The sequence below is a fragment of the Calliphora vicina genome, chromosome 3 (genome assembly GCF_958450345.1).
Source record: "Calliphora vicina chromosome 3, idCalVici1.1, whole genome shotgun sequence".
In the NCBI taxonomy this organism is placed as follows: Eukaryota; Metazoa; Arthropoda; class Insecta; order Diptera; family Calliphoridae; genus Calliphora; species Calliphora vicina.
In genome coordinates, this window is record NC_088782.1 from 123,737,913 (window position 1) to 123,759,886 (window position 21,974).

Here is a 21,974-nt window from a genome sequence, read left to right on the forward strand (position 1 = left end):
AATTTTTATTGTTTCTTTCCATTGTTTCATATAAGCAACTTTTTACAACATTTTCGTAAGTTTTCAACAAAATCTCAAAATGTTGCTAAGGAATCGAAAATGTTGCTAAGCTAATTTTGTGAATTATAGTAAAAATTGTTGCTTAAATTTGTTATAATTAAAATTTTCTTTTCAAAAACAAACAATTTTTGAAATGTTGCTAAGAAATTTGAAATGTTGCTAAACTTTTTAAAAGCAAAATGTTGATAAGAAACTAAAAAATTTCAAAATTTCAAATGTTTATTTTATTCTTTTAATTGAAACTCAAAATAAATTGTAATTTTTTACATTTTAACACAAAATCTTAAAATGTTGCAAAGAAAATTGAAATGTTGCTAAGCAGATTTTGTGATTTTTAGAGAAAAATATTCTTGAAAATTATATTCATTTGAAATTTCCTATTAAAGGCAACAATTTTTGAAATGTTGCTAAGAATCAAAAATGTTGCAGAGCTATTTTATAGAAAAATGTTGCTAAAAAACAAAAAAATTTTACACAATTTTTAATGTTTCTTTTCATTGTTTCCTATAAACAACATTTTACAAAATTTTCTAAAGTTTTCAACAAAATCTCAAAATGTTGCCAAGGAATCGAAAATGTTGCTAAGCTAATTTTGTAAATTATAGTAAAAATTGTTGCTTAAATTTGTTATAATTAAAATTTTCTTTTTAAAACAAAACATTTTTGAAATGTTGCTAAGAAACTTGAAATGTTGCTAAGCAATTTTACAGCAAAATGTTGCTAAGAAACTAAAAAATTTAAACGATTTTAAATGTTTATTTTATTCTATTTAATTAAAACCCAAAATAAATTGTAATTTTATACATTTTTACACAAAATCTTAGAATGTTGCTAAGAAAATTTAAATGTGATTTAAAGTGAAAATTATTCTTGAAAACAATAATGTTTTGAAATGTTGCTAAGAACTAAAAATGTTGCAAAATTATTTTACAGCAATATGTTGTTAAGAATCAAAAAAAAATTACAAAATTTTCAATGTTTCTTTCCATTGTTTCATATAATCAGCTTTTTACAACATTTTCTTAAGTTTTCAACAAAATCTAAACATGTTGCCAAGGAATCGAAAATGTTGCTAAGCTAATTTTGTGAATTAAAGTGGAAAATGTTGCTGAATTTTGTTATAATATAAATTTTCTTTTTAAAACAAACAATTTTCGAAATGTTGCTAAAGAACTTGAAATGTTGCTAAGCCATTTTATAGCAAACTGTTGCTGAAAATTTAATTTCTTTAATTTATAGCTTTATATAATAAAATATTTCTATTTTATTTTTAATTTTTTTTTTTAAATTTTCAAAATGTTGCTACCGAAAGCAAAATGTTGCTAAGCTAAAATTTCTCCCAAAAAACACATTTTTCCATTAAATGATTTTAGAAAATAAAAATAAATGTTTTTATGACAAAAGAAAAGTTTTGCAACATTCTGTAGAACCAGCAACATGTTTAGCAACATTTTTTAATTTTGAAAAAATTTTATTTTGTTGCAAATTGATATGTTAAAATCATTAAAAATTGTTTTAAAATATTCATCGTCATTTATGTAAGTCCAGCAACATTTCTGTACACTTAGCAACATTTGTTATGGCATGTAAGCAATTTTAGTTTTATTATATTTCTCACTTGTGTTTATTTTACTTAGCCATTTACACGTCAATTCATTACAAACAAAAAATCAATAAAAATTGATTTAGAAACTAGCACTAAACAAACAATCAGCACAATACTCACGTCATCATCTTCTTCTAAAGAAGTATTATGCATGTTCTTTTCAAATCTTATATATTTAAATACTATTTAAAAATTGTATATATTCCAACACTAATTTTTAAATCTTTTTAGAATTTTATTTATATTTTTTTTTCTATATTAAAGCAAAATATTTTGTTATAATTCACACGCAAATTCTTGTCTGTAACTAAATGTTTAAATACATGACCATAACATTTTATATGTCAATTTTTTCGCTTATTTTCTCGCCGCTATCCTCTACCCTCCTCACTAACTGTTGTGATATAAATGAATACTGTACAATAGAAATTCCAGACACCAAAAAAAAAACTGTAATAACTATTGCCCCTTTAACTAGAAAATTAACTAAATAAATTTTTGTATACTAAGTAGTTTGTCTCTATAAGTCATAGATGTGGTCAATTGTTGGGAAAAAATGTCAATGTTTATTGACTTTTGTTGTTTGCTTGGTGGTTTGTATAATAATAGGAAATATTTTTGTATTTTATTTTTTTGAATTTTTGCCACCCACTGTAAAACGTTGCCAGGGCAATTAGTGTTTCATTTCAATTTATTAATTATTTATGACGGCGGTTTGTAATTTGTAATATTTTCTATTTTCATAAACAAGGGGCATGACAGGCACTCAATTGAAGTGAAATAAAACAAAAACAAAACTCTCTGTAACACATTAATATTTTAATCGAAATGACATTTTGAACTATTTGAAAAATTCTAGATATTAAATACTAAAATAAACAATTTAAACTAATTTGTGTAAAGAAATTATCAAAATATAATTTACTTTTGAGTATAAACATTTTTTGTTACATATTTGTTTCAAATCAAATAATTCTGAAAAATAAGCTTTTTAGTTTTAAAGCATATTTTGGCATATTACCTTTAAATGCTGAATTTACAAAAGTTTTATGCATTTCTTGCATATTTTTAGCTAAATATCTTATTTTTATAAAAGCATATTTTGGCATATTTAGCTTAAAATGCCTAAATTTGCCTATTATACTCAAAAAAATCTTTTAAATGAGTACTTAATTAAATATTTTGTAATTTTCAAAAACATGCTTTTATTTTTTTAAAGCATATTTTGGCATATTGTTATAATGCTAAAATTTGTCTATTTTCCTATAAAAAATCATTAAAATGAATATTTAATTCAAAAAAATTAAAAAAAATCAGCAATTCCAAAAATATGCTTTTAATTTATTGGAGCATATTTAGCATAAAATGTCTAAATTTCCTAATTATATAAAAAAAATCTGCCTAAATTTGCGTTTCATAGTCAAATAATCCATCAAATGAATATTTAATTAAACATTTTGTAATGAATCCATAAATTTTTCAAAAATATGCTTTTATTTTTTTAAGAGCATATTTTTCCATATTGTCATAAAATGCTTAGATTTGACTATTTTACTAAAAAAAATCATTAAAATCTAAATTTAATTAAAAAAATCAGCAATTCCAAAAATATGCTTTTATTTTTTTAGAGCATATTTGACATAAAATTCTTAAACTTGCCCACTTAACCGGTAAAAAATCATTTAAATGTGTGTTAATTAGTCTTATGTTGAAAATCAAACAAATTTCCAAAATAAGCTTTTAATTTTTTAAGAGCATATTTTTGCATATTTTACTTACAAAGCTTAAATTTGATTATATTTCAAAAAAAAACATATTTAAATTAAATGAAATGTTGTAATAATTGTGTATTTATACAAAATTAAGCAATTTTCAACAAAAAATCGAAATAATTTTTTAGAGCATATTTTGGCATATTTGCTTAAAATTCATATTTTATGGCAAAAAGAAAAATTATTCAATGGCTACGATGATAAATATACACATTAGAAAAGAAACAAATGTAAATCTGATTAAAATCAAGTGATTTGCATAAATATGCTTTTATTTTTTAAAAGCATATTTTGTCATATTTACTACAAAATCATATTTTTCACGAAAAAAGTAATTTGTACATGCTTATGATATTAAAAATGCTCATTTCAGAAAAATTAAGCAATTTTTGAAAAACATGTTTTTAAAGCATATTTTGCATATTTGCTTATAATCCAGAATTGAGCACATTTTGCAAGATTGTACAGAAAAAACACTTAAATGAGCATATAATTGAGTATTCATAACAAATTGAGCGATTTCAAAAAATATGCTTTTATTTTTTTAAAGCATATTTTGTCATATTTGCAAAATAAAAAGCTTTTATGTTTTTAAAGCATATTTTTGCATATTTGCTTAAAATCTTGAATTGAGCATATTTTTCAAGATTTGTACAGAAAAGTCACTTAAATGAGTGTATAATTGACAAATTGAGCAATTTAAAACAAATATGCTTTTATTTTTTTAAAAGCATATTTTGTCATATTTGCATCAAAATCAAATTTTCGGGGAAAAATCAATTCAACATGCCTTTGATATAAAAATACAAATTAAACTTTTAATTTTTAAAACATATTTTTGCTTAAAACTTAGGATTTTTGAAAAATTTCTAAATTTCTTATTTCATTTTAAAATATTTAAAAAAATTAATTTTAAAAAATCTTGCTTACTTGTTCATTTAAATTCTCACACATTTCCAAACTGATGCCATTCATTTTGCTATTGTTGTTATTATTATTATTGTTATTATTTTCACTTAAAGCTGTTGGCTTATCCTCGTAATCACAGATTAATTTATTTTTGAAATTTTTCAAATTCTCCAACTTAAAACCGTTTGTATTGGTATTATTTGTTTTGTTATTGCATTTATTTGTTAAACTTTCGTAATTGATAATTTTATTATTATTATTACACTCCGTATCCACCAATTTGTTGTCGATAAATATCAAAGAATTCGGACCCGATGGCACAATATCATCAAAATCCGTGGGATTTAAACTTAAAAATGTTTCTTGATCTATTAAAATGGGCTGTTTACCGTATTCCGTATCGTAGCCACAACCTAGAGAATAGGCTGAGTTTGTCATAGAGTTTGTATTGGTGGAGAAGTTTAAATTTAAGTCCTCTAGACTTTCATTCGAGAGTTTATGACTAGCTGAACGATCTCCAAATTTGAGAGTATTATTGAGAGCTGACTTTTTTTGATTATTTGCTGACGTAGAAGTTGTTGATGCTGCAGATGTTGTTGGGCCCACAAATTCAAATTGTCCAGCCCACATATCATAGGCCAAATCGATACTATCTGGTTGACTGGCGGGTTGACTACTCATGATTTGTTTGCGAAAGTTTTTGGGGGCGGGCGGCTATTTTTGAGTATTTTTTTTTTTTGGCTAAGAGAGAGTTTGTTTTTAAGGCACTTTTTGTTTAAGGAAGACTTTTATAGAGATTTTTTTTTGCAAATTTAAACAATTTTCACATTTTTTTGAAAAGAAAATTTTAGGAAAAATTTAGTTTTTCTGTGAAATAATTAAAAATAAACATTAATTTTAAGGATTAGAGCTTTTGCTTGATTACTTTTTAATTTTAAATTATTTTAACACTTTTTCAATTAGTTTTGTTTAAAATTGTTTTATTTTTCTTTATATTATTTAAATTTTATTGAAATTGTTCACACATTTTTATGATAATTTTATAATTTTTCGTTTTAATTATATTAAAGTGATTAATTGAATTGATTAAAGATGTATTCAATTATAAATGTCTGGAAATTTATGCCCATTTTTTACAAAATCATATTTTTGGTACTATAAATACCAAAAGGGTAAAAATAATTTTGGTACTTTTTTGCCAAAAACTTATTAATCCCACCATGTCTAAAAATTACTAAATTTAATAAATTTTGTAAAAGGTACTTTTTTGAAATTTTGGTACTTTTTTTTAAAATTCAGTACTTTTTAATAATTTCATTTTTCTAAATGTTAAAATTGGTCTTAAAAGTTAAAAATGCTGTCATTATAGAAATTTTGTATAAGGTACTTTTTTGAAAAATTGGTACTTTTTGGAAATTTAATACTTTATATAGAAATAGTTTTTCTGTTTGTTAAAATTGTTAATAAATGTTAAAATTGTCTAATTTAAGGAAATTTTATATAAGGTACTTTTTGGAAAATTTAGTACTTTTTGAAAAATTTAGTACTTTATGATAATTTTTATTTTTCTAGTTGTTAAAATTGTTCATAAATGTTTAAAAATTCATTAATTATAAAAATTTCGTATAAACTACCTTTTTAAAATATTGGTACTTTTTGAAATTTTAGTACTTTATGGAAATTAGAATTTCTTATTGATTAAAATTGTTACCAAATGCTCAAAAATTCATGTAATATATAAATTTTTAAAAAGTACTTTTTTGAAATTGTTTTTTTTTTATAAAAATAAGAGTTTAAAAATGCATAAATTAGTAAAATTTTGTGAAAAAAGTTCCAAACTTGAAAGTTTTTTTAAGGTACCTTTTAGAAAATTTGGTACTTTATAGAAATTAAAATTTTTTATTGGTTAAAATTGATATTAAATGTGCAAAAATGCATTAATTACATAAATTTGTAAAAAAGTACTTTTTGGTAAATTTGGTACTTTTTGGAAATTTAGTATTTTAGGGAAATTGGAGCATTTGTAGTGGTTCAAATAGGTACCAAATCTTATAAAATGCATAAATTAGTAAAACTTTGTGAAAAAGTACCAAATTTGGTACTTTTTCAAAAATTAACTACTTTATAAAAATTTAAATTTTTTATTAGTTAAAATTGATATAAATTTTCAAATTACATAAATTTTGAAAAAAGTACTTTTTTGAGAATTTGGTACTTTTTGGAAATTTTGTATTTTTATTGAAATTTGAGTATTTCTAGTGGTTAAAATTGGTGACAAATATTTAAAAATGCATAAATTAGTAACATTATGTGAACAAATTACCAAATTTATAAGTTTTTATTAAGGTACCTTTTTGAAAATTTGGTACTTTTCAAAAATTGACTACTTTGTAAAAAAATTTTAATTTTTTTATAAAGTAGTAATTTAAATTAATACAAATTTTCAAATTACATCAATTTTGAAAAAAATACTTTTTTGAGAATTTGGTACTTTTTGGAAATGTTTGTATTTAAGGGAAATTTGAGCATTTGTAGTGATGAAAATTGGTGGCAAATGTTTTAAATTGTATAAATTAGTAAAATTTTGTAAAAAAAAAAGTACCAAACATGAAAGTTTTTGTTAAGGTACTTTTTAGAAAATTTGGTACTTTTTGAAAATTTATTATCTTATGAAAATTTGAATTTTTTATTGCTTTAAATTGATTCTAAATGTTTAAAAATCTATTATTTACATAAATTTTGAAAAAGTACTTTTTTGAAAATTTGGTACTTTTTGGAAATTTAGTATTTTAGGTAAATTAGAGTATTTCTAGTGGTTCCAATAGGTAGCAAATTTTTAAAAATGCATAAATTAGTAAAATTTTTGTGAAAAAAGTACCAAATTTGAAAATGCTATTTTCTACATAAAACAGCTATTTGTTTACCTTTTTTAACCTTTTTAAGAAATAGTACTTTTTGGAAATTTTGTACTTTCTTAAAATTTCATTTTTAAATACAAAAATGGTTTTTTTTAATACATAATAGGGGGATATTTTTGGTACTTTTTAAAGATCTGGTACTTTTTGAAAATTTAGTACTTTTTGAAAATTACAATTTTCAATAAAAAATGCTATTATTTTTAATAAAGCTAGCATAAAAGTACTATCTTATATAATATGGGTAATTTTTTGTACTTTGGTACTTTTTGTAAATTTGGTACTTTTTGAAAACTAAAATTTTCAATGAAAAAAACTGCGATTTTTGGCTAAAACATTGTACTTTTTGAGCTTTTTTGAAGAAATGGTACTTTTTAGAAATTTGGTACTTTTTGAAAATTCTTATTTTAAGAGGGATAAAACGTCTAAAATAGAAAAAAACTGTATAATTTCGAGGGAATTGTTTTCAACAGTAGTAAAAGCTTGTGAAATATTAAAATTATTAAATATTTTTCTTTATTAATTTGTTCAAATTACGGTTTTCTTTTAAGAAAAGTGAAACAAATTATCACTATTTATTACATTAACATTGACGTTATTTAAACCACAAGATATTAAGTATTTCAAATAACAATTCATTTTCACACAGCTAACTCTAACAATAACTGTCTTTGGCATGTGATGTGTGAGAAATTTCTTAGGAAAGTGAAATGAAAGACAGCACAACACAACACAAACGGCCTTCAATAATTAAAGCACAGCTTAGAGTAGAAAATAAATAAGTATGATTATAAGGGGTAGACTTGGTAGATGACTATTCAATTAACAACAATATTTTCTTTATAGTTTAACAATTATTTTGAAAATGAAAATAAACAAACATCATTATGTTTAATAGCATGGCTGTAATGAATGTAATGTTGTTGGGTTTTGAACGTTCATTCGCTTATGGTTTTGTCATTTCGGTCTCTCTCTAATCCCAACCTACAACTTTCACTTGCATCATGTTTGTTTGTTTGTTTGTTTTTTAACTCAAACTCATGAATTTTCCTAGTATGTTTTCAAAATTTTTGGCATTGTTAACATGGCTTAAATAAGAAAACGGTGCATGTTTGCGCATGAACCGACTGTCATCAAGTGCAGACGAATTTTAAACATTTTTGCCATGTTTACACAACAAATTTTAATGGTTTTCTAATAAATATTTTTGGAAAATGCACAAAATTTTTATAATACACGAATCAAACTTGTTTTGAGAAGTTTTTGTTAAAAAAAAAAATTCAAAATTTAAATATTTTTTTTCTCAACAAAAAAAAAAAAAACTTCCTAGTTGGCTAAAAATCATCACGTGTGGTTATTTTTTAAGGTATTTTTTGTTGTTGTAAATTTCAGTGGTGGGTTTTTTTTTATCTAGACTTCAAGGCAACCAAGCAGAAATTTTAATTATTTGTAATACCAGCCAACCAAACAACAACCCATTCAATTCAACTTCTCTTGTTTACCGTCAACTCCACCAACTTGTGTTGATTGTGCATCTGGTTTGACCATAATTGTATCATAAATTTTAATAGCGAAAAAATGCTGCCAGCCGCCTACTACAACAGTTTTATTATTCAAACCTAATAATGTTGAGTTTTTTTTTTTTTTTTGTCGCATTACATTTCTTTAATAAAGATTTTGTAATCTTAATAATATTTAGGTAATCAATGTATGAAAGAAAACAGATACATTATTATTAAATATGAAATTTTTAAATAATAATGAGGTCACGTTTTTATTTAAAGTTTGTAATTTAATAAATAATAGCCATAACGTTACACTGTGTCTCAGCAAATTTTGTTTGGAATCAAAACAAATCTTGTGAAGATTCAAAAAACTAAATTTTTTTCATAGACTTTGTTGCCTTCAGCAAAGTATTTAAATACTCAAAACGGGAATTTAAAGTACTTTATAAAGATTTGGGGTACTTTTTTGAATTTTTTTACTTTTTGATTATTTAAATTTTCAGGAGAGTAAACTGATTGAAAAGGACTATTAGACTATTAGAACATAATATGGACACTTTTTTAAAGATTTGGTACTTTTTAAAAAATTGGTACTTTTTTAATATTTTAATGTTTTGGGACACAAAAGTTTTTGTTTTCTTCTTTTTGGACTTTTTTGAAGATTTGGTACTTTTTTGCAAATTTGGTACTTTTTTGCAAGTTTGGTACATTTTGAATATTATTATTTTTAGGCGGATACAATTGCTGAAATTGCTGAATTTCAGCTTTTAAACCTTGTATTACAATTTGTTTATAATTTTTTCAAGATTTGGTACTTTTTTGAAAATTGGTACTTTTTTAAAATTCGTATTTTAGGAGAATAAAATTGCTTGATTTCTTCTTGTTAAGCTCAAATCAAGTATGAAAGTATTAAAGTACTTTTTTAGGATTTGGTACTTTTTTTAAATTTGGTACTTTTTGAAATTTAGGGGGATAAAATTTACTGAAAAAGGCTAGTAGACTTGGTTTTTGCCTTTAAACCTAGCATTGCAGTATTAAAATATGTAAAACTTGAATTTTAGTAACATTTTCAAAATTAGGTACTTTTTTGAAATTTGGTACTTTTTGAAAATTCGGTTTTTTGGGGGATAAAATTACTTGATTTCTACTTTTTAAGCTCAAATCAAGTATGAAAGTAATTAAGTACTTTTTTAAGATTTGGTACTTTTTTTAAATTTGGTACTTTTTGAAATTTAGGGGGATAAAATTGCTGAAAAAGGCTAATGAACTAGATTTTTGTCTTTAAAGATAGCATTGAAGTAATAAAATATGTAAAACTTGAATTTTAGTAACATTTTCAAGATTTGGTACTTTTTTTTGAAATTTGGTACTTTATGAAAATTCGTATTTTAGAGGGATAAAATTGCATGATTTATTCTTTTGAAGCTCAAATCAAGTATGAAAGTATTAAAGTACTTTTTTAAGAATTGGTACTTTTTTTCAATTTGGTACTATTTGAAATTTAGGGGCATAAAATTTACTGAAAAAGGCTAGTAGATTTGGTTTTTGCCTTTAAACCCAGCATTAAAGTATTAAAATATGTAACACTTGAATTTTTGTCACATTTTCAAGATTTGGTACTTTTTTGAAATTTGGTACTTTATGTAAATTCGTATTTTTGGGGGATAAAATTGCTTGATTTCTTCTTTTTAAGCTCCAATCAAGTATGAAAGTATTAAAGTACTTTTTTAAGATTTGGTACTTTTTTTAATTTGGTACTTTTAGAAATTTAGGGGGATAAAATTTACTGAAAAAGGCTAGTAGACTTGGTTTTTGCCTTTAAACCTAGCATTGAAGTATTAAAATATGTAAAACATGAATTTTAGTAACATTTTCAAGATTTGGTACTTTTTTTGAAATTTGGTACTTTATGAAAATTCGTATTTTAGGAGAATAAAATTGCTTGATTTCTACTTTTTAAGCTCAAATCAAGTATGAAAGTAATTAAGTACTTTTTTAAGATTTGGTACTTTTTTAAATTTGGTACTTTTTGAAATTTAGGGGAATAAAATTGCTGAAAAAGGATAATGAACTAGATTTTTGACCGTAAACATAGCATTGAAGTATTAAAATATGAAAAACTTGAATTTTTGTTACATTTTCAAGATTTGGTACTTTTTGAAAATTTGGTACTTTTTGAAAATTCGGTTTTTTGGGGGATAAAATTGCTTGATTTATTCTTTTTAAGCTCCAATCAAGTATGAAAGTATTAAAGTACTTTTTTAAGATTTGGTACTTTTTTAAATTTGGTACTATTTGAAATTTAGGGGCATAAAATTTACTGAAAAAGGCTAGTAGATTTGGTTTTTGCCTTTAAACATAGCATTGCAGTATTAAAATATGTAAAACTTGAATTTTAGTAACATTTTCAAAATTAGGTACTTTTTTGAAATTTGGTACTTTTTGAAAATTCGGTTTTTTGGGGGATAAAATTGCTTTATTTCTTCTTTTTAAGCTCCAATCAAGTATGAAAGTATTAAAGTAGTTTTTTAAGATTTGGTACTTTTTTAAATTTGGTACCTTTTGAAATTTAGGGGAATAAAATTGCTGAAAAAAGCTAATGAACTAGATTTTTGCCTTTAAAGATAGCATTGAAGTATTAAAATATATAAAACTTGAATTTTTGTAACATTTTCAAGATTTGGTACTTTTTGCAAAATATGGTACTTTTTTAAAATTCGTATTTTGATTTCTTTTTTTAAACTTAGTATGGAAGTATTAAAATACTTAAAACTGAATTTTTTGGGACTTTTTTATGTTTGGTACTTTTTGAAATTTAGGTTGATAAAATTGCTGAAAAGGGGGATAAATTGGTTTTTGCCTTTGAACCTAGAATTGAAGTATTATACTATGTAAAACTAGAATTTTTTCACTTTTTCAAGATTTTGTACTTTTGGAAATTTGGTACTTTTTTAAAATTCGTATTTTTAGCTGCATAAAATTGCTGAAAAAATTGTTTTCTTCTTTTAAACCTAGTCTGGAAGTATTAAAATACTTAAAACAGAAATTTTTAGCAATTTTTCAAGATTTGGTACTTTTTAAATTTGGTACTTTATGAAATTTCGTATTTTAGGGGGATAAAATTGCTTGATTTTTTCTTTTTAAGCTTAAATCAAGTATGAAAGTATTAAAATACTTTTTTAAGAAGTGGTACTTTTTTTGAAATTTGGTACATTTTGAAATTTTACGGGATAAAATTGAAATTGAGGGGGATAAAATTGCTTTTTGAAATTTAGGTTAAAATTGAAGAAAAAAATAATAGACTTCGTTTTTGCCTTTAAACTTGAATTTTCGTCACTTTTTCAAGTGGTTGGTACTTTTTGCAATTTTGGTACTTTTTTAAAATTTATATTTTATTCGGGGTTTCAATCGAAAAAAAATCATTTTTTCTATATAACTTGGTATGAGAGTATCTAGTTACATAATATGGAAATTTTTGGTACATTATGATGATTTGGTACTTTTTGAAAATTCTTATATTCTGGGACATAAAATTGCTGCAAAAGGCTAGTATACTTGATATCTTCCTTTAAAATTATTATGAAAGTATTAAAGTACATAAAACTGGAATTGTAGGCACTTGTTCAGGATTTGGTACTTTTTGCAAATTTGGTACTTTTTGAAAATTGGGCCCATTAAGCCTTAAACAGTTATTTTTATTTAATTTTCATGCTAAATCTTGCAGCATTTTCATGATTTTATTATTAATTTGTGGTTGCAAGAGAAATTTCCAAATCTTTGTGGTATGAATGAGTATTGCATTGAATTTGCATTTATTTAATGAAATTGTATTGTATTTAAATTTCTTGTCTATTGTAATATTTTGCTTTTAAACACAATTATTATAGTATAGTTTTTTTCTATCTTAATGAACTGCCATTACAATTAATAATTTTTCTTTAAGTCTAATTAAATTCAAATAGTTTTGGTTTCTTTAAGCTAGTTGCAGTAATAAACATGCATAAATTAAGTTAGAAAAAAGTGAAATTTATTAAACAGTTTTTTTTGCAATTAAAAAACAAAGAAATATAAAAAAAGAAATCTAAAGGAAAAAGGCATGAAATTATTAGTAAATAAATTATAACGTAAATAAACACAATAAAATATTTTTGTTTTGGAATTACATATATTTTATTTAATAAACAAAAATTTATAATTTAATCTCAAAATTCTTATCAATTTTAAGGGTATTTATATGAAATTGTCTATTAGTTTTTTGTTTGTATTGGATTGAAAAGAGAGACACTATTAAGTCTTTATAAATAAAATATTTTTTGTTTCTTTATTAGACCTTGAACTTAAAAGAAATGAAAAATAATCAAATATAATTATGAACACATGGATTTTAAAGCAATTATGAGTAAAATTAGTCATAGTAAGTTGAATAGAAAATATATTCAGAAATTTTTGGAATATTTACAATAGTATTTTCGATGCTTTGGAAAATCTCTGGAAAAAATTACAAAAATTCCTGTTTTAAGTATTATAATACTTCTAGACTAGTTTTAAAAGAACAAATTAAGACCACTAGCTTTTTTCAGCAATTTTCTGCAGCTAAAAATACGAAATTTAAAAAAGTACCAAATTTGCAAAAAGTACCAAAACTTGAAAAAGTGACAAAAATCCAAGTTTTACATATTTTAATACTTCTACACTAGGTTTAAAGACAAAAACCAAGTCTTCTAGCCTATTCAGCAATTTTATACCCCTAAATTTGCAAAAAAGTACCAAGTTTGCAAAAAGTACCAAACCTAGAAAAAGTCCCAAAGAAATCTGTTTAGAGTATTTTATACATCCATTCTAAGTTTTGAAAGAAGAAATAAATTCTACTAGCCTTTTCCAGTAATTTTATGCTGCTAAAAATACCAATTTTAAAAAAGTACCAAATTTGCAAAAAGTACCAACTCTTAAAAAAGTGACAAAAACTCAAGTTTTCAATATTTTTATAGGTTCAAATACGAAAACCATCTACTAGCCTTTTTCAGCAATTTTATCCCCCTACATTTCATAAAGGACCAAATTTAAAAAAAGTACCAAATCCTGAAAAAGTATCAACAATTCCTGTTTTAAAAATTTTAATACTTCCAGACTAGATTTAAAAGAAGAAATCAAATTTTTCATTAATTTAATGTCGCTCAAAATACGAATTTTAAAAAAGTACCAAAATTAAAAAAAAGTACCAACTCTTGAAAAAGTTAAAAAATTCAAGTTTTACATATTTCAATACTTCTATACAAGGTTAAAAACAAAAATCACGTCTACTAGCCTTTTTCAGCAATTTAGGGGGACAAAATTTCAAAAAGTACCAAATTGAAAATGTGCCAAAAATTCCTGTTTTAAGTATTTCATACTTCCAAACTAGACTTAAAAGAAGAAATCAAGGCCACTAGCTTTTTCCAGCAATTTTCTGCCGCAAAAAATACGAATTTTAAAAAAGTACCAAATTTCCAAAAAGTACCAAATCTTGAAAAAGCGACCAAAATTAAAATTTTACATATTTTAATACTTCTATACTAGGTTTAAAGGCAAAAACCAAGTCTTCAAGACTTTTTTAACAATTTTATCCTCTAAATTTCAAAAAGTACCAAATTAAAAAAAAGTACCAAATTTTCAAAAAGTAATAAAAATTAAATTTTTCAATATTTTTATACATCCATATTACGTTAAAAAGAAGAAATCAATTCTATTAGCCATTTGCAGCAACTTTATCCCCCTAAAAATAAGATACTTCAAAAAAAGTACCAAATTTCTAAAAAGTACCAAAAGTCCAAAAACAAGCAAACAAGGTCTACTTGATTTATTCAGTTACATTTATCAAAATATTAGATTATTTGGACGAAATAATTAAACAATGTAATATTTTTCGAAATATCTAAAAAAAAAATTCAAGATTGTCTTACATTTTGGTGCATAATCTTGTTTCTACTGGACCGATTTTGCTGAATTTCAATACCATAATGACTAGGTCAATAATAAACATTTTTGTGTAAATATCACGAAGTTCGGTAGGGTATTAGGCAGCTGAGAATGTTTTACACTAACAGCCGGTTAAATAATTTACATAAGATTTAAGAGAAAGAGGAAAATCTTTCCAAAATCTCACCGCTTTCATCTACAAACTCAAGACTTGCGCAAGTAAAATTTGGCGTGTGTGAACCGGCACTTATTATTATGTTAAAAGTGCTTTAAATTAGTTTGTTAATTATTCTTTGATATGACACAATGTTTTTGCATATTTTTGTTTGGTCTGTCTTTGGCCCCAAGTCTATTTAATTATGAAAAGTGATCTAATATTTATTTATTTTGTTTTTATTTTTTTAAAAAAAATTCAACAATTAATAAGTGTATACACTCAAATGATGATTCAAATTGTCTAAGGCCCAGATGTTGGCAGTTACGCAAAATTTATTATGTATTTCAAATTCAAGGAAAAATGTTGAGTATTCAAAAGAAGACGACTCATTTAGAATTAAGATCATGTTGTATGCCTCCCCTTAACTAGGGGCAAACAAACAAATTAAGTGAATCAGTTAGAAATTGACGCATTTCTTATTTGAAAAAGAGCAAAAATGTAAGTAATTTATTTATTTAAATTAAAAGAAACTGTTTTCCACGACAAAATAGCCTGGGTTGGTGAAACATCATCATGATTGTTACTATGATGATGATGACAATTTAAGAGGCCATTTATTTTAATTAATATAAATTCCTTTGTATGCTTTAATTGAAATTTTTATAAAGAGAATACAAAATTGAGTCATAAATGTGAACAATAAAAAATAAACAAAAGAAAAGGCCGCATGGAGAACAACTAGTTCTTTAAAATAAGGCATATTTTAAAAGAATTTTAAGAAAAACCTAGATTTACTTTAGGAAAGTAATGAAATTTTGTACTTAAAGAAATATTAGTTAGAAACCAAAGACAAATCCGAACAGAATTCACATTATATATCTTTAAAGATAGAAAAAGTGTTAAAACGATTTTCACATGTTAGTAGAAATCAGCTTGAGGAAGTTCCCAGATACCTTAGGGATCCTAATCATGTATCATTATATTAGTTATACTTTTAGAAGTTTTGGTATTGAAAATCATTAAAATCGTTTCATAAATGGCTGAGATATGAACCCAAAACCTCAGCTATCTCGATTTTTGGATATACTTAGGTATCTCCTAAACTAAGTTACGTATATAGACAATATGTATAGCAAATGAAAGGTAATTTTAAGGACTTTCCAACGAAAATTATTTTTTTCTAGAAAAATTAAATTTAAAAAAAAAAAAATTTTCTAGAAAAAATTTTTTTAGACCGAAAAATTTTGTTCCAGCAAAATAATTTTTTTCCACAAAAAAACTTGTTTTTTGACCACAAAATGCTCATTTCATCTATAACTACTCAAATATTTATTTGCTAGCCAAAAATGATGGCCCCTTATATGTAGAAAAGTTTTTATAACGAAATCCTTCATTTCTTATGTATGTTGAAATCAGCTTTCCAAAGGCCCCAACTATCTTAGGGACTCAAATCTTGTAGCAATAAATAGAATATACGTTAGAAAGTATTGGTATTGAAAATCTAAAAAATCGGTTCATAAATGGCTGAGATATGAGCCAAAATCCAAGACTACCTCGATTTTAGGTTACATTAATATACCTCGTAAACAAAGTTATGTTTATAGACAATATGTATATCAAATGAAAGGTATTTCAAAGAGCTTTCCAAATCGATTGAGTTTTTTCAACAAAATTATATTTTTTTCCCAAAAAATTTAAATTTTTCATAAAAATTATTTTTAAAAAAAATATATTTTTTCAGCCAAAAATTTTTTCTCCAAAAGAATTTTTTTCACCAAAAAAATTATTATTCCGTTTGTAATTTCTACAATTTTCATGTGCAAAATAAAAATTATGGCTCCTTATAGGTAGGAAAGTTGATTTAGCAATATCCTTCATTTCTAATGTCAGTTGAAATCAGCTTTCCAAAGGCCCCAGATATCTTAGGCACACACATCTTGTAACAATAAATTCAATATACTTTGGAAAGTATTGGTATTGAAAATCAGAAATATCGGTTTAAAAATGGCTGAGATATGAACCAAAAACCAAGACTACCTCGATTTTAGGTTACATTAATATATCTCGTAAACTAAGTTATGTTTATAGACAATATGTATTTCAAATGAAAGGTATTTCAAAGGGCTTTCCATTGCTCTATTAAACTAAGTCTTGTTACACAATTCATCTTCATAATTTATAACTTTGAAGTCAATTTTCTAAATTTATGAGATTTTGATTGAAATCTTCAATTATTTCTTTTGGAACAAAAAAAAAGCTATCAAATTTATTATAAACTTGAAATTATTACAAGATGTTCATTGTTATTTTGTTGTGTAAAGAATATTTTTCTATAACCACGTTTTTTTCTGAATACTTTAATAACAATTTAGAGGTTTTGTTTTAACATTATTTGTTTCGTCTTAATGTTTAATTTTAAGTTCTTTATTTAAACCAGCCAAGCATGCCCAACTGTATACAAAACAATTAGATGCCAGCAACAAGATTTTGTTATACAAAATTTTTCTGCAACAATATAACGAGAAAAAAACACAATTGTTTAGCTAGTAGTAGCCTTATGTTTGAGGCTACTAAAAGTAGTTTTGCAGTTAAACCAGGCTTTAAAAGAAAATCTACAACAAAAAACTCGTTAGTTAGCTATGGCTGGTTGTTTAGTTAAATGGGTTTTTGTAAAAGAAAAACTAGAATAAAATCATGTTCATGTAATAATAAACTTAAGGGTACAACTGCAATAATACTAAACAAACCAACTGGCTTTTTTTATAAAATACAAACATTTTTTAAACAAAAGAAGAAGGTAAACAATTTTTCTAAAAAAACATAATTTAACGCTTCATGGCTTTAGACAACAAAACCCCAAACAAGTTGGCATCTAGTAGGAAAAACACAAAAATGTCTTAAAAATATTTTTTCTTGTCTGTGCAACATTTAAAAGGTGTAATAAGACTCGAAATTGTATTTTAATACGTTCTTTGTAATTTTCTTGAATACGAGTACAATTTTTCTTTTTCATTCTTGGCCAGTTTGAAAGTCTGAAAAAGCCAGAACAGAACTTTCTAATGCAAAAAGGCGGAAGTCATGCTTTAAACATTAAGAGGTAGCCGTAGTTATAGTCGTCGTCTTCGAATGAAGGGGAGGCACTGAAAAGTATGATTTTTTTTCCACATTATATGTGCAGTCACGTGGATTTGTAATAAAAAATAATTGCTTTAATAAGTTACAACAAAACAAAAAAATAAAAGAATTTTTTTCAAAGAGGAAAAAGAATATTTGTGTAAAATATTCATTGAATTTGTCGGAACTTGTAGAAAATAATGGAAAAAATAACAAATTATTTAAGTTAAAATGCTTTGAAATCGAAAATATTAAAAGAAAAAAAAAATACTGAAAAATTTCCTTAAATTTTAAAAATTTCAAAAACTAAAAAATATTTCCTTAAATTTTAAAAATTTCCAAAAAAAATAAATATTAAAATTTTGATAAATAAAACAATAATAGTTAATTTGAGGCTTATTTTTGAAAAAAATTACGATATTGTTAAAATGTTTTGAAATCAAAAATATTAAAAGAAAAAAATGCTAAAAAATTTCCTTAAATTTTAAAAATTTCAAAAACTAAAAAATATTTCCTTAAATTTTAAAAATTTCAAAAAAAAAAAAATATTCAAATTTTGATAAATAAAACAATTATAGTTAATCCATAATTATACCTAAAATGTTTATTATATATTTTATAAAAATTCCTATAAATTCCAATTATTTGCAAATTTACGTTGAGTTAAAAATGCAAAATCTGATTAAATTCAATCGTTAGAGCCTTACAAAACGATATTTAGCAAAATTTTCTTAAAATCATTGCTTTCAAAATTTACGATATTAGACAAATTTTACGATATTGCACCAAAAAATTGAAATATTCTAACAAAATTTTTCAAATTTGGTTAAATAAAAGATTTAAACGTATTTGGTATATTTTGTCACAAAATTTAAGAGATTTAAAGTTTAAAAAATTTACGATATTAGAAAAATTTTACGATATAGCATCAAAAAATGAAAAATGTTACACAATTTTACCATAAAAGTGCTTAAATTTATATAAAATAACATATTTAAGCAGTTTTTTATGAATTACCGGAATTTTTGAATTTACGATATTAGAAAAATTATACGATATTACAAGAAAATAGGCAAATATGTATCTAGAATGAATTTAAATTGGTTTTAATGAAACATAAGTTTAATTTTCTTTATATTGAACAAGTTTTGAAATTTACGATATGAGAAAAAAATTTAAAAAAAAAATCGAATTCTCTGAACTAAAACAAGCTTAAGCAAATTGAATAAATTTTAAATGATTCCAAATTTACGATATTAAATTTTTTTTACGATATTACAAAAAAATAGGCTTAAACCTGTCAAAAATTAATTAATTGAATTTAGATTGGGTTTAACTAAACATAAGTTTAATTTTCTTTTAATTAGACATGTTTTAGAATTTACGATATGTGAAAAAAATTTACGATATTAAATTTTTTTTTACGATATTGAAAAAGAATCGAATTTTCTGTAATAAAACAAGTTTAAGATACATATCTTCACTAATTAAATCAAATTGAAATGATTTCAAATTTACGATATTTTTTATAAAATTTAAAAATATTTAATTTTTCTATTATTTTTAATGAAAACATGTTTAAGATGTATAAATTCACAAATTTAACAAATTTTAAACGATTTCAAATTTACGATATTAAAAAAAAATTTACGATATTTGGCAAAAAATCAAATTTTTTAAAAAATAAAATTTTTTTAATTAAAACCTTGTTAATACTTATAAATTCACAAATTAAAAAAATTTTGAACGATTTCAAATTTACGATATTAAAAAAAATTTACGATATTAAACAAAAAATGCTAAAAATTATGCAAAATTTAAAAGGAAAAAAGTATGAAATATCAATATAAATTAAAAATTAAACAAATTATGTCAAAATTTAACCAAAAATTTGTTATTTCTTTTATAGAAAATCTGGTTTGTAAGCAAAAATATTCAGCAACTCTGATATACCTAAAATAATTCAAGTTTTAACACAAACAAATTGTATTTATTTCTTATCAAAGAAATTATTATAAAATTTATTGAAGATTTTTGAGGTTGATTTTTTAAAATTTTTTTAAATAATGTTTGTTTTTCTTTATTTATTTATATTAATGCCATAATTGGCATTTACGTAAATTTAATTTGATTGATGATTCATTTCATTTGATATTTTCTTGTTATTCACCCAATTTATTTCTTGCAAATCTCTAAATTATTGTTTAATTTTTATTTTATTTTAAAAATATTTGTTTTATTTGTTGTTATTTGAAACAATTTATGTTTATTTTCTTTTATATAATTAAAGATTTTTTTATATTTTTCTGGGATTCTTCTAAAATGGGTTTTTTTGTTGATTTTTTTATTTTTATTATTTGCCTAAGATAATTTAATTAAATTTTTCTGCGTTTTTATTTACTTTTTTTATAGCTATGTATTTTTATTATTTATTTAAATTTATTAGAAAATTTTTTTTTATTTATAAAAAAAATATTCAACACACTGGTCACGTTTAATCAATGAAAATGCGATCTCGCAAACTAAATTCACGGACAACACTACAACTACTCACGAACCCCCTGCGAGTAAGAATTCAACGAGAAAAAAAACACCACAAAATAAATGAAAAAAAAAAAAAAACAATATATGGAGGAAAAATGTTCTCACAACAGAAACAAATCGACAAAAAGAATGATCATAAAATATAAACAACACAAAAGTACTAAAATGCGAACACACAAATGTACATAGCAGCAGGCTATAACAAAAATTATAATAATAAGAAGTGCAGACAGAATAATAGGGAACAACAGCACACAATTCAAATTACCATAAAAAACACACACCCAAAAGAATGGAAACATAAAAAGAATTTAAAAAAAATTTTTATAAAAATTTAATTTTAAACAAAAATTTTATAAATTTCAAAATTTTTTTTATAGAATTCAAATTTTTTTTTTATAAAATTCAAAATTTTTTTTATAAAATCAAAATTTTTTTTATAAAATTAAAATTTTTTTTTATAAAATTCAAATTTTTTTTTATAAAATTCAAAATTTTTTTTATAAAATTGAAAACAATTTTAATTTTTTTTATAAAACTTTTTTATAAAATTTAAAATTATTTTATTTATGTTAAAACTTTTTATAAAATTTAAAATTTTTTTTACAAAAATTTTAAATTTTTTTTATAAAATTTAAAATTTTTTTATTAAATTTAATTTTTTTTATAAAATTTGTTTTTTTACTCCTGCTTTAATATTTATTTTAGGCAAATTTCCTTAATTTTTATAAATTTTCTTTCACGAAAGATTTAATTCTTTTAATTTCATGTGTTTTATTGTTTTAATGTTTAAAATAGAGGGTATTATTTTTATGCTCTCTTCCTATTATATATTCGTTTTAATTTTTTTTTCAAATATTAATTGTTTTTTTGAGCAGTTTTATTAAATCTAGAATATAAAAATCCCTTTTCTTTATCATTTTCGTCACCAAAGATCAAAGTTTACATTAAAATACTATTACACCAGAGAGTTATCAATACAAAAATCAAAAAAGAGCAGCAGAGAGTCAAACAATTACTTAATCAAATTTTATTAACACAATATTTTCAATTAAAAACACTCTCTTTGTGTAAAATATATAAGGGGGGATCTCTTTTATATAGATTTTATTATTTCCTCTTTTAATTATCAAAAAAAACAACAATAAAATAAATGAAAATATCAACAACAACAACAATTATCCCTTATAAAGAAATTAACTGTATAAATGATAAAGTACTCACTCACTCTCACTCCCTCATACTGTTTGCTACAAAAACAAAACAAACAAACAAAAAATCACCATATGTTTGTTTCATTTGAATGTTTACATTTGTTACAACAACAAAACAACACAGCACGCAATATTGCAGTTTTATTATTGTTTGCTGTGTTTGTTGTAAACACAGTAAAATGGGATACTTCTTCTTCTTCTTCGTTTTGTTATATTTTAGGGA

General features: G+C 23.2%; 1 protein-coding gene across 8 annotated transcripts in view; it reads right to left on the minus strand.

Annotated features, from left to right (window-relative positions):
• Positions 1-21,974, minus strand: part of nuf (rab11 family-interacting protein nuf) — a 140,028-nt gene that overhangs the window by 24,919 nt on the left and 93,135 nt on the right. Inside the window, exon 1 of one of the 8 annotated variants that reach the window (XM_065502771.1) lies at positions 4,369-5,183. The exons of 6 other annotated variants lie outside the window; for them this stretch is intronic. In XM_065502771.1, coding sequence (XP_065358843.1) covers positions 4,369-5,028 — 660 coding nt within the window. In that variant the 5' untranslated portion in view covers positions 5,029-5,183. Of the gene's footprint in view, positions 1-4,368; positions 5,184-21,974 lie in introns of those variants that run through there. One more of the 8 variants, XM_065502772.1, reaches the window with a different exon arrangement.